The sequence below is a fragment of the Zootoca vivipara genome, chromosome 15 (genome assembly GCF_963506605.1).
Source record: "Zootoca vivipara chromosome 15, rZooViv1.1, whole genome shotgun sequence".
Classification (NCBI taxonomy): domain Eukaryota; kingdom Metazoa; phylum Chordata; class Lepidosauria; order Squamata; family Lacertidae; genus Zootoca; species Zootoca vivipara.
Window position 1 is genome coordinate 42451466 of NC_083290.1, and position 16577 is coordinate 42468042.

At 44.2% G+C, this 16577-nt stretch overlaps 1 protein-coding gene across 2 annotated transcripts in view; it reads right to left on the minus strand.

Moving 5' to 3' along the window:
- Positions 1 to 4529: 4529 nt before the first annotated feature.
- Positions 4530 to 16577, minus strand: part of ADAM28 (ADAM metallopeptidase domain 28) — an 88506-nt gene continuing 76458 nt past the window's right edge. The window contains exons 21-25 of one of the 2 annotated variants that reach the window (XM_035138811.2): positions 15592 to 15657; positions 14627 to 14683; positions 12280 to 12354; positions 11342 to 11410; positions 4530 to 9334 (exon numbers count right to left, since the gene is read on the minus strand). In XM_035138811.2, coding sequence (XP_034994702.1) covers positions 9302 to 9334; positions 11342 to 11410; positions 12280 to 12354; positions 14627 to 14683; positions 15592 to 15657 — 300 coding nt within the window. In that variant the 3' untranslated portion in view covers positions 4530 to 9301. Of the gene's footprint in view, positions 9335 to 10598; positions 11411 to 12279; positions 12355 to 14626; positions 14684 to 15591; positions 15658 to 16577 lie in introns of those variants that run through there. The other variant, XM_060268346.1, reaches the window with a different exon arrangement.

Consider the following 16577-nt stretch of genomic DNA (forward strand, 5'->3'; position numbering starts at 1 on the left):
TTGTCTTTTCTGTTAGAGGATAAAAGAATTCTGCTATTCAAAGAGAGAGGGAAAGAGAGAGAGAGAGAGAAATCCCACAGAAACTTATTTTCTTTCCCCCAATAGTGGTTATCGATGCATCAGTCAATATCCTAACCTTTGCCTTTCCCCACTCTGGAGACTCCTGGAAAGCAGAGGTCATGCATTACAGAGAATTATTTATGGATCTCGTGTCAGTTACTATGTGTCAATATCCTGGTTTCCTCCCCCTGAAGAATACTCTCAAACCCATCGGGTGGTCCCAGTCCTTGCTGGCTGGCCCATTTTCTTGTCTTTGAGTGCACAGGCTCATCTCATGTATGGAGATGGGAGGCACCATTTAGGCAACCCTGGGGAGGCTGTCAATAAGCTAGTAATTAACCATGAAAGCCCTTTATCTACCAGTAATACATATCTGATGGCTGAGATTGAAAATTGCAAGAGGTTTCAAACTAAGATACTGCATAACTATTTTGGAGGTGTTCGGTTGTTTTTTTTTTTAAAGAATTTGAGGAGTCAAGCCCCCCCACCCCCCACCCCATTTCACTGGGTCGCTTTGGTGACCCATCCACTGATTTACACAAGTGTGGTGTAGTGGCTTCAAGTGTTGACTTGGACTGGGGTGCCTTGAGCTTAAATCCCATCTGAGTCATAAAGGTTTCTAGGTTAGGCTCTCTAGATACTGTTGGGGTAGAACTCCCATCATCCCTGACCATTGGTCATGCTGTCTGAGGCTGGTTGCAGTTGTTGTCCAAAAACATCTGGAGGGCACCAGGTTGGGAAGGCTGCCCTAGAAGACTCAAACCAGTTGTTATTAGGGCTGTGCACACCCTCTTGACCTGATCTGGGTTCCAGTCCAGGACTTTAGGTTGACCCCCAACCTGGGCCAATCCAGGGCTGATGTGACTCAGATCCAGGCCTTGAACTGATTTGGGTAGTTGTGAGGATAAAAAAGAAGCATGTACCCTGAGAGGGTTTGAGAAACGAAGGTAATAATATGTGGTAGAGATTCCTGTCCAAACTACTAGGAAGAGGGATTGCTATGGAACTTGTTAGGAATCCCCCCTTCTATTACTCTCCCAAATACCCACCTAACTTAGGTGCAATTCACTTGAGCTCAGAGCTTGCTTAACGTGCACTTGAATAAAAGCAAACACTGATTGGGCATTTAGGAGTTTCTAATGATTCTCTACGTCTGGTAATAGCTTGGCATGCTGTGGGATGTGGGTGGAAGCAGAGGAAAGAGAATATAGCTCTATTAACCACACAACACTCAGGAGAGAGGGATTATTTTTCCTGTGCCCTGTGGTGTCCTGTGGTGGTGTGCAAACTCCAGAGGAGTTGCCCCCTGTGTTGGTTGTTTCCTGTGTTACAGAGGGCATTTAGTGGTGTTGTTGGTCCCATGCTGTGGAAGACTCTTCCAGCAGAGATTAAGAATGTAGGAAGATCCCATTGGATCAGGTCAGTGGCCCATCTGGTCCAGCACCCTGTTCATTGAATAGCCAACCAGAAACCCATGTGAAGGACCTGAGAGCAGCAGCACTCCCCCCCCCCTGGTATTCAGAATCTTATGATGCTGGAGGCAGCAAATAGGCATCAGGATTAGCAGGCACTAAAAGCAGGCACCCTCACTTTCCACTTTCAAGTATTGCTTGTGGATCTCTTTATGCTTTGGAAGCTAATTTTTCCTTTTTTCCTCTGAATTAGCCTATCACTTTTTCTGAAAATTTTCTGTAAATATTAACACTGTTCTATGTTTTAATGCTGTATGCTGCACAGATATATTTTGACAATGGGAATATAGAAATAATAATAATAATAATAATAATAATAATAATAATAATAATAATAACAACAACAATAAACAACTTAGAACAGTGTTGTTGTTTGTTGTTGTTGTTGTTGTTGTTGTTGTTGTTGTTGTTGTTAATACCCCACCCATCTGGCTGGGTTTCCTGAGTGGGACAGGAAATTTTAAATAACTGCAAATTTTGAAAGATGGCTGTCTTTCAGTTCTTGTATTGCCCTTCCAGGCCACTACAGTCATACCTTGGTTTAAGTACGTCTCGGTTTGAGTATTTTCAGTTTAAGTACTCCGCAGACCCGTCTGGAACAGATTAATCCACTTTCCATTACTTTCAATGTGAAAGTTCGCTTCAGGTTAAGTACGCTTCAGGTTAAGTACAGACTTCCGGAACCAATTGTGTTTGTAAACTGAGGTACCACTGTATATCTGACTCTTAGAACTCACATGCCCTGCATTATTAGCCCTGCTTCACACCCCAAATGCTTTTGTCAGGTTGGAATGTGTCCTTGAACCCTGTTAATGATTCTTGGTTGCCCAGACAGAGGGCAGAGGGACAAAAACCCCAACCTACTGTACGAAGGTAACATTATGTCAGAGGAGAGTGCCAGGGTAAGTAATAACTCACCAGATGCCAGTGAAGTTAACTCTTTATTCAAAGAAACAAAACAGCCCAGGCCTAATGAGCCCAGTGACTCTCTACAGTAGATCTTGCTCCAATGAGGCAGTTGCGAGGACTGAAGGTCCCTGCCTTCCCACAGTTCCCTAAGTCTCCTCCTTTCTGAGGTCCTTCCCAAGCCACCTGGGACTCCTTTGTCTTCTCTCTTTGCTCCACCCTCTTCATTCCTCTTCATGTTCTGGGAGACCAGTAGTGAGGGCATCTGGTCACAGCAGAAGGGGAAGGCTCCCTGGTTTCTTTCACAGTCTGCCTGATCTCTGCCTCTTGACTCCTCTCTTCTCCAGCCTCCACTTCTGCCTCTGGTTCTGGACTGCTTTCTGCCACAGCCTCTCCCTGCCCACTAAGTCCTGTTACCTCTTCAGCTTCCGACACCTCCTCTTCTCACTCTTTTCACTCTTCTCCCTCTGACCACTCATCATCATCCCACCACCAATCTCCTGGCTCCAAGCCTTCTTCCCTTGGGGCCTCCCCAGATGGTGCCTCCCACCACTCTTCTGCATCTAGCCAATCCATGACACATTTACATTCCTTGCTCCATCTATCTATGCATCTGGCCCTGTCCACCATTGGCAGGTGGTCCTCAAAAGTTGCCCAGAAGGTAACATGGTCCATGGCCTGAAAAATATCCCCTGCCACATTGCATTCTATTGGAAAGTGTGGATTAAGTTGGTTCACCTTTAAATGCAAACTGAATCCAATCCCCACCACCACCATCTTGGCTTCAGCCCCCAGCCCCCTGCCAAAGGTCTTGCCATCTTTACTCAGCCTCCTTCCCTTCTGAACTCTGCAGTCAGTCAGATAGTCTGGAGCCCAGGTTAAGTTTATGAAAAGATGCAAAATCACAGCTCCTTCTTTGCCCCGGTCTTCCTGCACGTATAATTCCTGTGGTGATGCATTATTGGAAGAAATGGTCTTTACCTATTGATTGGTTTTGGTGCCAGACTGTCTGAGACTTCTGTGCTTTTAGGTTAAAGCTGTCATGGTTAATACACATGTCTCCAACAGGAAATGTACCAAGATTCATAATTAGTTAGGAGTAAGTGAAGTTTGTCAGCTGTTACCGTAATGCAAAATTGGTGTGGGTGGGTGTAATTCCTTGCAGGCTGTGTTGTCCTCTTGCTCCACCTTGTGGTCATGATGCAGGAAAAAGGTGAAATGTAGACACTAGAACAGGGGTAGGCAAACTAAGGCCCGGGGGCCAGATGCGGCCCAATTGCCTTCTCAATCCGGCCCACGGACAATCAGTGTGTTTTTACATGAGTAGAATGTGTCCTTTTATTTGAAATGCATCTCTCAGTTATTTGTGGGGTGGGGCATAGGAATTTGTTCATTCCCCCCAAAAAATATAGTCCGGCCCACCACATGGTCTGAGGGACAGTGGACTGGCCCATGGCTGAAAAAGGTTGCTGACCCCTGCACTAGAACATGAGTAGGGAGCCTGTAGCCCTCCAGATGTTGTTGGACTGCAATACATCTCAGCCCCAGACAACATGGCCTATGATTCAGGATGATGGGAGTTGTGGTCCAGCAGCATCCACATAACTGACTGAGAGCAGAGGGCTTCAGTTCTATGTTGTTGCTTGTCAAGAGCCTTCCAGGTGCCCAGGGTTCAGTTAAAGACCATAGGATGCCATCAAGAGGTAATTCCTCCCAAGGACTTTATCAGATCAGGAAGCTCGGGCAGCTGGGAAGGCTGCAGAGTAGTGGCAAAACATATGAAGATGCCTAAGGCAGGCCCACACAACATGTGACTTGCCAGGCTGAACAATCCCCACCAATCATGTACCGTGGCCTGCCAGGGTCTTGGCACTTGCACCCCTCCCTTTCCCTTTGCAGTCATAAAAGCATAGAATCACGGAATTGTAGTGTTGGAAGGGACCCCAAGGGTCATCTAGTCCAACCCCCCACAATGCAGGAAACTCAGCTAAAGCATCCATGACAGATGGCCATTCAGCTTTTGCTTAAAAAAAATCCCAAGTCTCTGGATGCCAACTGAAAAAAAGTATATTGAGCCTCTCTTGGCAGGATTCACATAGCTAGTGGGGAGCTCTGTTTAGTTACTTGCATAAGAATGTAAGAAGATGGTCCAGTGGCCAACCATGTACCTATGTGATGCCCCCAAGCAGGAAGTGAGTGCAGCAGGGCTCTCCCCACCTGCAATTCCCAGTAACCAGTATTCCGCTTAGCAGGTCTGTGATCATATCATAACTGATTGCTTGAGGTTGCATTCAGAGACATACTGCCTCCAACAGTGGAAGGAGAAGATAGCCATTGTGACTAGTAGCCATTGGTAGCCTCATCCCCCATGAATCTGTCTAATGATCCATTTATAGACAATCCAAACTGGTGACCATCACTACCTCTTGGTGGAGCACGTTCCATATAGTTTAGTTCCTTTTGTCTGTCCTGTGTCTTCTGCACTTCATGCTTCATTCCAGCATTTGAGTTGCTCACAGCTCTTTTCACCAGAAGAAAAAGTAATATGAAAATGCTACATCTCTTTTTGGAATGTAGTTGTAGATTTTAAACAGTAGATGTCAGGGCTGCTTTGCAGATACATAGGTGTACAGTTCTGAAGTACTGTTTTGACCTAAAGTCTAGGTGGGGCATGGCAAGGAACAGGGAAGCACCGGCCCCATCACTTTAATCTGGCCTTGCAGGAAAGGGGTGTGAGATTTTTGTTGAGACTGCAGTGCAGGGAGGAGAGTCCTGCCATCCCAATCCTGATCTGTCACCCCCCCTCCCCATGTTGTTATTATTAAAAAGGGAGAAAGAGTTGTTCAGTACTGTCAGACATGTGTCATCTATTCTGTTTTAACTAGGAGAGCTCTGAATAATGGTTTCATCCTCTGGACTCTGTATTAGGCTTTGTTTTGACATTCTGCAACATTCTCTATTTGCCATGCTGAGATAGGGCCATAAACCAGGCATCCCCAAACTGCGCCCCTCCAGATGTTTTGGCCTACAACTCCCATGATCCCTAGCTAACAGGACCAGTGGTCAGGGAAGATGGGAATTGTAGTTCAAAACATCTGGAGGGCCAAAGTTTGGGGATGCCTGCCATAAACCATCCAGACATTTTTCAGAAATGTAAATCGGCATAGAAGCAATTTAAACAAAATAAAATGATGGATAAATAGACAAGACTTAATACTCTACTGCAGGGGTTTTGTCTCTTCCAGAAAAGTTTAACTTTATATAATAACATTTTAAATACAGATATATTTGTAAATACACTTTCTCCATAGATAACAATATAACATTTCAAAATCTCCATTCACCAGATGCAAAATCACTTACATTAAAAAAAAAAAAGCTCCTCCGAGGTGGGGTGGGGAAACACAGCACAGAAGAAATAATCAATAGGAAACTCATGGCTGGAGAAAAGGGATATGAGCTAGCAAGAAACTTTCTTGACCTGGCCCCCATTGAAATGCATGGAGGATGCATCTGAGAGCACAACTGCAAGAGATTCCATGCATGCTGTTAAAGGCAGTGGCTCTGCTCCATACCCTCCATGAGCTCTTTTCCTGCCTGGAATGTGCAGGGATGCCGTCCCCAGACACCTGAGCTTTAAAAGCAGAGTTGGGAGTTGACAGGGCGGTGATTTTATCTTTGTGTTTAAACATTATACAGTGGTACCTCGGGTTACAGACACTTCAGGTAACCCAGAAATAGTACCTCGGGTTAAGAACTTTGCCTCAGGATGAGAACAGAAATCGCAGTGGGGCAGCAGCGGGAGGCCCCATTAGCTAACCTGGTACCTCAGGTTAAGAACAGTTTCAGGTTAAGAACAGACCTCCAGAACGAATTAAGTTCTTAACCAGAGGTACCACTGTAACTCTCTAAATATGTGACCTGTAGCTGAAACTTGGCAATCTTCTATTTGTGAGTCTGGCTTATAGGCAGGGACAGCTGCGAGGGAGAATTGGTGATGCCCAACGATTCCCTTACCCCTGCTTTTCCTCTTCTTGCCTGCCTGCCTCCTCCTCCTCCTCAGGCCAAGAAACCTGATCTCTAAGGCTTAATGTCCACAAGCAGCAGAATGAGGCGGTAGAACCCTGAAGGGGATGGCAGAATAGACGGGACTGCTTGAGGCTGAAGGTGGGAGGCAGGTGCCATTTGAGTGTGTTCCCCATGTCGAAGCACTCCCTGCAAGCAGAAAAGCAACACAGCCAGGGGAAATGTTGTAACCAACTTGGCTCCTTGCTTTATTTGCTCTACTTGCAGGGAATCTCTCTCTCTCTCTCTCTCTCTCTCTCTCTCTCTCTCTCTCTCTCTCTCTCTCTCTCTCTCTAACACACTCGCCACTCTAGTACCTCTGAGCTAAACAGTGGGGATACTAGATTAGAAGGGGCTTCAGAAGAGGTGGACTTGGTAATCTTTTGTAGCATGGTGCCATGTGCAAGACCAAAGATTTCTGCCCCCCAAATGGATCTTCTCAATTTTGTGCCCTGTCAGCTCAGTGCCCTGCGGGGAGGAACTGTCTGCACCACTGTGAATGTGGCGCTGGCTGTAGAGAAAAAGCAGCAGGGAGGGTTAACTCCTTCCCCACTGCTGCTGCTTTTCCATAAATGCTCACCATGACTCCACCTTCACAATTCTTGTATTTAAGACCCAAACTCTAGTTGCATCCGAACTATTGATAAATAAAGACCATCTTACAGCTCTCTGTATACACAGTATTCTGATTGTATGTACTCTTTGCATTGTGCTCAAATTTGAAGACTGTATCAGAAATATTTTGAGGGCTTATCTGTGCTGTGAATGTAACAAAAAACATGAACAGGTGGTTGAGAATGCTGGTCCAGGAAGACACACGTGCTATGGATTTTTGATTCTGCGCCTTGCGTGGTATCCTTTAATTTCATAGATTACTCTTTCGACCTGATCTTCCTCCAGAGAGCTCTGTACAGCTTGTGGGTCAAGGAATATAGGTGAGCTTTCCAGTTAGGCAATTTAGACTGTTCCCTGGTTTTACATTGTAATGTGCTTACTTCAAAATGTGGCTAAACCAATCCTTCTGCAGTCATGGGTCCACTTGTTCATTCTGCTGAGTCAAACCCCTTGTTATCTGCCCTAAAGTCCTGCTCTGATGGCATTTCTGTTCCAGCCAGCCCTGAGTTCTGCTCTTCCCAAATTCCAATTTAACCAGGGAAAAATCTGTAATTAATTTCACAATCAAACCACACCATTTGCTTCGGTTCATATGCATCTTCCGTCTACCACTTTTCCAGTCCTGATGTGCATATCTGTCTCAGTAAAACACTGCAGAAAAGCAATCCTGATATGATCACATCCCTCACTACAATGCAGGGTGTATTACTGATGCATGCATGCATGTTGTTGTGACATGATACACAACACATGTCACATGGGAAAAACACCAGCCAAGGAATCTTGATGCAACTGTGCATATGATCACATCATGCTTGCTTTAGTGATGCAGAGAAGGGAGGAGACATGAAGTAACTGAAAAGTAAGTAAACTGTGGGCACAGTGTTCCGTGTGAGGAGAGTGAGCAAGCAATGGAGAATCAAGAATTGCACTTCAGAATTAAGACAAGTAGATAATTCTGAACTCCAAAAAGAGGATACTTTCAGAACATCCTTATTTTAAAAAAATGCTGAAAGATAATTGTTCTGACCTAACAAGTCTATACTTCTAGTTGTGTTGGTGTACCTGATTTTTTTTGATATTACACATCAGTACATTGGATCCCATTGCTGCCCCCTAATTTCTACAGTAATTGTTTCACTACTGACCTTTTCATAGAGTTAACCCAAAAAGAAAGAATATACTGTTGTATTCCAACTTATTTCACAGCCACGTACAAATCAGATGCTTAAAGCATATGTGAGCATTTGAATTGTAGTGTTTCTTAAGTTTACACTCTATGATAAATAAACTATTTAAAATGGCACTCTAGTCTAAGCAAGAGCTTACAAGGATTCCTTCTATCATTTAAGGTTGCCAACTGCCCTGCTCCTCTGCCTTTAACAGCAGCTTGGATTGAAAGAATCAGCATTTGAGAGAGAAACACAGTCACCTGCACATATCTGCAGATCAAGCTGTTGTTAAATGCACAGGAGCAGTGCTGGTAAAATAAGCTGGCAACACTAGTACCATTGCACATTATCGAAGCTGTTTAGCAATAAATGTGTGAAGCACAAGAGATTTGGAGTCTGAGCATTCTGAGAAAGTAATGGTTTGTGGACGCATGAAGGTGGAGAGAAGGGTCAAACAGATTGACTTTCCCCCATTTTAATAATAGCCTGCATTGTTTTGAGGGATTGTTCAAGGCATAGTGGTATGCTCTCACTCCACGAAAATAAGATGAGCAGTTCAGTAGTCAGGGAAAAATCCCACTCCTAATCCCATAAAGCTTTGAGCAGCCTCCAAAAACCTCATGTCTTGTCCACAGATGGCAGTGATGGGCGATCACAACTGGCATGGAGACCACTGGCCCAGAAAGAAACTTCATTGCTTAAAACTACGTGGCTCAGTTCACCGTTTCTTTTGTACCAGGATCTCCTAAATCATGATTCTATCACTATGGATATACTGCAAAATGCTTGAGTATTGCACCTTTCAGTTACTTTCTGAAGAGTCAGGAGGATTGCAGGCAACAATACTCTGAACGCAAATGCTTCAATTCCTTTTGCAGACAAAACCATTAGACCTTTAAAAACAAAGCTTGTTCTGTTTTCTTCACAGATGGAAAAGCCATGGGGAATTGGTGATGGGGGGAAGGTTCCTTGTAACTGGAGAACAGGATTTGGTTTGGTCCTTCATTTGCTTCATATCTTGGGGTTACCTGGGGGCTTCAATGCCTAAGACAAAGCAAAGAGATGCTGAAGTCAAAGAGAAGAAAAACAAAGTTTCCCAAGTTCCCTAAGGACACTATTTATTTTTTAGCTATTTTAGTTTGATTCAGCTAGTTATACAAAAATGGAGGTGCTCAAAGCAGCTTGCATAAAAGCCCAATAAAAGCAATAATAAAATCATTATACATACAAACTTATAAGAAATGTGAAAATAGGATCTTAAAAACAAACAAAATAATGAAACTCCTCCATCATATTTCTCTGGCTACTGTCATGGGACTGCCCAGCAACACCTTGAGGGGAGAGAGGGAGGAGGAGGCTAGGCAGGAACAGCTGGGAGGAGAGGGACAGGAAATGGCAGAAGGAGAAGGGGAGGGGTGGCAGGAAGCAGCCATGGAGTGAAGGGGCTCGCTGACGCTCAGCCAGAGCCCAAACACCGCTCCACCAGCTCGGGAACAGAGGGGGAGGCTACGCAGGTCCCGTCAGCAAGGGAGAGGTAGGAGTTGAAACGTAGAATGTAGAGGCGGAGATTAGGGCTCCCTAAGCTTTTATGTTGGAGAAAAAGCCGCCAAAAGTTTCTTCCTGGATCTGAGCCCGATAGTACAGATGGCTGAATGATGTCTACTGCTTTTGTAAAGGTAAAGGGACCCCTGACCATTAGGTGCAGTCGTGACCGACTCTGGGGTTGCGCGCTCATCTCGCATTATTGGTCGAGGGAGCCGGCGTATAGCTTCCAGGTCATGTGGCCAGCATGACAAAGCCGCTTCTGGCAAACCAGAGCAGCACATGGAAACGCCGTTTACCTTCCCGCTGGAGCGGTTCCTATTTATCTACTTGCATTTTGATGTGCTTTCGAACTGCTAGGTTGGCAGGAGCTGGGACCGAGCAACGGGAGCTCACCCCGTCACAGGGATTCGAACCGCTGACCATCTGATCGGCAAGCCCTAGGCTCAGTGGTTTAACCCACAGCGCCACCTGGGTCCCTGATGTACTGCTTTTGTACATACATGTAAATAAAGACTGAAATATGTACAGCTCAGAGTAAGCAGCACCATTTCTTGCGGAGAGCACCCCACCACTCTTAAAGCTCTGTAGATTGATTGATATTGCTCTTCACCTTTGCTCTGATCCCACAGATTCAGCTATCCAACAGAGAGCACCTTTTACTTACTTGTTTGCCTTTTGTTGGTTAGCTGAGGAATGGAGGGAGGGAGGGGTAGTGATAAAACAAATTAGTGAGCCGGGGGGGGGTCAAAATTAGTGAGCCGGGGGGGGTGTCAAAATTCCACGGTCTGGAACACATTAGAAATTTCCCCATAGGTATCAGTAGAAATCTTGGACTCATGTAAATGCTTGCGGACCGAATGATTTCTAGGAAACACATTGTGCTCAGTAAGTGGGGCCTGTATGTATGTATACAGCTCCACCATCAATTTCTGTGGTGTGCCACATCCTCAAATTATTCCTGCCTTTCTCCCTTGAACAAGAGGTAGGGATGGTCACAAACGTGGATGGCTTTACAAGAAAACTAGACAGCTTGATGGAGGATAAAGCTACCCCTGGCTATCAGCCACAACGGCTGTGTTCTATGCACACTGTTGGGGACACCATGGCTCTGAACAACATCTGCTGGGAACTGCGGTGGGGAGAGTGCGCTTGTGCTCAGGTTCTGCTTGCAGGCTAAGCTCCTCAAATGGCTTCCTCCCCTCAGGTGCAATGCACATGTTCTGTGCCTCAGGGAACAAAAGGTTAGGGTTGAGCACAATGCCACAGGAATGAAGAAAATGGCTGCTGGGTCTTCCCCTGATAGATGAGGCCACAGGGTCCCTCTTGCCCAGCATGCTGTCCTTGCAGTGGCCAACCCAGAAGCCCAGAAGCAGAACCTGAGCCCTACAGCACACTCCCAACCTGCAGCTCCCAGCAGCCATCATTCAAAGACATCCTGCCTCCAACAGTGGGTGAGAGGGCACTCTGCAGTTCAGCAGCTTCCTTGTGAATCTTGGTGCTCCTTACCTGGGGCGGAGGTGGAGGAGCTGTCTTACGTTTGAAGTGGGGAGAAGGAGTTGACATCATTGCTGCTGCCTGTAAGAGAAGGGCCACATTTTCCTGATCAGATGTCAGTCACCCCATTTTCTCTCTTCAACACAACAAACCCATCCAGGCAGCTTATTTGGAGTTTATTTGAAAATTCCAATTCCAATTAATATTAACGCAATGAGTAAATAAATATGATATTAATCACAATGAAGATTTATCCTGCCTTCTCAAAAGTGCACAAAATCAGCACAGTACAAAATAAGGTAAAAACAAACAGCAGTCTTAAAAGCAGATGATGAAGATGATTTGCATTTGTTAAAAACTTTATATCCAATACCAGTCATACTTAGAGAAGACCCATTGAAGTTAATGGATGTGGCTAACTTACGGTAGGTTCATTAATTTCAGTGAGTCTACCCTGAATAAAACTTAGTTGGATGCAACCCAAAATCTTAAGGAGATTTACAACCAATTCACATTCAATATGGCTGAAATTTCTTCTGTCAACCTTTGCCAATGTTCCCCCTTAACCAGGATTTGAAATCAGGATTTGAGGCTGCTTCTGTAGTTAACAGAGGGCCTCATTAACTTTGGGGGCAATGGCATCTGAACTACCCCTGCCATTTTTTCTAACTGCAGCCTCTCTCATCACCCTGGAAAAAAGTGAAAATGGACAACAGGTAGGTAGCTGTGTTGATCTGACGTAGTCAAAACAAAAAATAAAAAAATTCCTTCCAGTAGCACCTTAGAGACCAACTAAGTTTGTCATAGGTATGAGCTTTCGTGTGCATGCACACTTCTTCAGATACTGGTAGTTGATTGAAGAAGGTTCACTCTGGTGATAGTTCCACCAGCATTCAGCTAGAAAGGAGAGAAGAAATCCTGAAGCAATGACTGTTAAGAAGTTGACTTACTGTGCTGTTGACCGGAGAAAAACCTGGCTTGGAAGTTGGAATTGGAGGTGGAGGAATGTTTGGCTTTACAATTGGCTGGAATAAAAGAAAACAGAGATTATCTAAAACATTTCCACATAGTAAGCAACAAAGATATCAAGACTGCAGGCAAGGATATCTGAAGAAGGCACAATTTTTCAGGGGACAGAAAACAAGGCAGGAGCAGTGCTTTCTGTGTTTTGCTCATACTCAGAATTTGACTCAGCTGTCTGCAGCAATTGCCAGCTAAGTGTGCTTGTTGTCAGGGCTTATGTGTGCAACATAGACTTATACTAGTTTAACATTCATTTCCTTTTCTCTGGAAACAGCAGTTCTTTTAGGAGAGGAGAGAGCACTCTTCACAGAGAATTCTCAGCAATCTCCCCAAACGACAATGCCCAAGATTCTTTGCAGGAAGCTGCAACAATTAAATTGGTATAAAACCAGAAGTGGATCGAGGGAAGCACAACTGGTTCAGTCACACTGGGCACAGAGCCTCAGGGACACCATAGGGGATGCTGAAACTATGATTTAGAATAGAGCACAAGAGGCGGAGGACACTGAACTTTTGCCTGACACAGGGCGCTGCTGAATTTGAGACCCCAAGATCTGCCACAGATAAAACCTATATAGATTGGTGGTGTAGATGTGTGATCTGTGCACATAAAAGGGACTACTCAAAGGGACTACTGCTGTGTGCTGGCCATGCAACAAGCTATGTGAACTCTACCATAAGAAAACCTTCGCTGAAGCAAGCCATGCCCACTCACCAGATGTCATAGGAGTGGGGGAGGTAAAACCTAAGCTGCCAATGAACAGTCATGAGCACAGGAATGTGTTCCCAATTTTTCCTTGGCAATAGCTCTTGCATTCAGAACTGTTTGAATTCAGCACTGGGTACAAGCCCTGCTGCTTTCCAGCAAGCTCACCTTATGTCATTTGATGGCTCCATATGATGGCGTGGAGCTACCCACCAGTCAAAAGTGGCCTATGGAGGAGTGGCCCTAGTTTGATCTGGCTCACTGGACAAAGGTGGTTCCCCAGCCTTTGTATAGACCAGGCATCCCCAAACTGCGGACCTCCAGATGTTTTGGACTACAATTCCCATCTTCCCCGACCACTGGTCCTGTTAGCTAGTGATCATGGGAGTTGTAGGCCAAAACATCTGGAGGGCCATAGTTTGGGGATGTCTGGTATAGACAATACTGGGTTGACTCAGAGTGAAATAGCTTTGGAAGTCCAACTCATTGTTTTATTCATCTAGACAAGCATTGCACAATCGTGTAAAAAGGAAAAAAGATAAAGGGCCCCTGGATGGTTAAATACAGTCAAATTCAACTATGGGGTGCGGCCTTTATCTCTGCTTTCAGGCCAAGGGAGCTAGCATTTGTCGACAGACAGCTTTCTGGATCATGTGACCAGCATGACTAAACTGCATCTGGTGCAATGGGACACTGTGATGGAAACCAGAGTGCTCACAGAAATGCCATTTAGCAGCACCTATTTATCTACACAGGTGGTGCTGTGGGTTAAACCACAGAGCCTAGGGCTTGCTGATCAGAAGGTCAGCGGTTCGAATCCCTGCGGCGGGGTGAGCTCCTGCTGCTCGGTCCCAGCTCCTGCCAACCTAGCAGTTCAAAAGCACGTCAAAGTGCAAGTAAATAAATAGGTACCGCTACAGCGGGAAGGTAAACGGCGTTTCCGTGCGCTGCTCTGGTTCTCCAGAAGCGGCTTTGTCATGCTGGCCACATGACCTGGAAGCTGTACGCCGGCTCCCTCGGCCAGTAAAGTGAGATGAGTGCCACAACCCCAGAGTCAGTCACAACTGGACCTAATGGTCAGGGGTCCCTTTGCCTTTACCCTTTTTATTTATCTATTTGTGCTGGCATGCTTTTGAACTGCTATATTGGCAGGAGCTGGGACAGAGCAACAGGAGCTCACACCATCGTGCAGATTCAAACTGCCAACCTTATGATCAGCAAGCTGAAGACCACAGCGCCACCTGCATCCCTTTTAGGCTCATAGAATCCTTGTAGAATTGGAAGGGGCCCAAAAAGTCATATAGTCCAACCCTTGAATAAATGGAATAAATAAATTGTATGGAATAAACTGCTGATTCAGTATACTCTATTTGTCAGCCAGTTAAAACATGCCCATTTGTTTCCATGACCTCAAAAACATGGGATTTAACACCCTATTCACTCTCCTATGGATTGAGATATGTAAGTTGAGAAATGGTGCCATATGATCCCCCTGGAACTCCAATGCAATTCCAATGGTCAATATTAGTAGGGAAATAATAGCACTCTTGATTCATTTAGGAACTTACCATTCTGGCATTTTGATACATGGTTGATATGTGGTTGCATGGTTCATCTGGAATTTGCTGAGGAATTATAGGAAGCAACATTTGATTAGTGTTTCTATTAAGCAGAATAGTTGAATACAGTTTCATGCCAACTGATTTTTTTAGAACCCCAACAAATCACAAAGACACACGTTTCAACATTCCCCAGGTTAAAAGAACAAAAATTTCCATGAACATGAAAAACACCATGCTGGGGAGAAAGGTTTTTGCCTCAAGTTTATCTGTGACATGTTAATTTTTTGTGTGTGGTTGTGTGTGTGTGTGTGTGTGTGTGTGTGTGTTTTAAAGTAACTGCGGTAACATAACAGTACACATGTTTACTCTAAAATAAGTCACATTAAATGCAGTGGAATTTTCTTCTCACCAGAAATGCATACAATTGTATTGTGAATTTTTGACATTGTTTTCATACTTTTTAAAGCATTGCTATTAGCATAAATATATTTCCTTGTCAGAATGATGAGATATAATTGTGTAGATTGCATATTGCATTACATTTGTTGGGTTGTTTAGATTTTACTGTTACTAGGAGGAAAGGATGGTACCATCTAATCTTGGTCAGAGACAATTTAGCAGGCTTTCTGTTCCATCCCCTTTGTGCATTTAATCTGGTGAATTTTCGTTTTAGAAACCCACATGAAAATGTGTACTTCAATGCATATTTTTAAACATTTTTTCAAAGGATGCATTTCTAAATGTATTTTATTTTATCACAAAATCTGCACATTTGCACATTCTTAAGCAAAATTCAGAGAAGTGTGAAATCCAAAGAACACCTGTATTCTGATATGTACATCAATCCAGCTGGTGCTGATTGGTCAGTTCAGGTTGCAATTCACAAACAATTAATTCCAGAAGCATCCTAGTTTCCAGTGTTGTTGTAGTCCATATTTTAAGCAATAACTATTTCATTTAATATTACTTACAACAGAAACTGGTGGTTTGTTTGCTTGGGGTGGAGGTGGAGGGAGCAGAACTCTGGAAGAGGTGACCTAAAAGCAGGAAACAGCTTTTAAAACAGTGTGCCATCTTTGCTTTTCAAAACAGCAATGAGGTATCCTCAGTTGTCACATGAATCTCACACATTACACAAGCATGCTAGAGAAACATATAAACGGTAATTTCAGGACTGAAAGGTAGACGTGCAAGGGCTACAGTCAATGAGTGGTATCAAATTAAAACAAACCCAGAGCAGATCCACTGAAATCAGTGGATGGTTAAACAGGTCATGCCCATTGATTTCAATGGGTCTACTCTCAGTGTGACTTAGTTGGATGCAAGTCAGAGATATTTCAGTAGAAAATTAAAACATATACAAGATAAACACAGTGAGGTAGGGAAGAACTCATCCTTTATATTTGTGTTCTTGGGTGAACATCTTAGGATATTTTATATGCTGCATTGTTTTATTTTTTTGGTTTTTAATTACCAGTAGTTTTATTTTTGTATTATATCTTGTCAATTCACTTTGAGACTTTTTAGTGTAAAAGGACTAACAAATGAAATAAAGAATGAAATAAATACATCATGCTATGGGCTCAATTTTGCATAGCTATACAGCAGGGTAAGGAACCTCTGGCCCATGAGCCAATCTGGGCTCACCACCCTTCCCCATACTGGCCCGCCCTATACCGATGTCATAAAGGTAAGGGTGGTGCTTTGCCAAAGCCCACTGGAGCAAAGTGTCATCGCTCTGGGACGTCAAAGCACCAAATCCCTTGACATCATTTGTGACTCAGGAAATTGAAAGGTGGGTAGCCTCACCCACCTATCAAATTTGGCCAGTATGGTGGATCCTGATAAGAATTTGGACCATGGAGCCAAAACTGTTCTGGTATATAGCATGGGGTGGATTCCCTAGAATGGGAAAATAAAAAAAGGATTGCTTTTCTTTCACCTGAATTATTCTTGC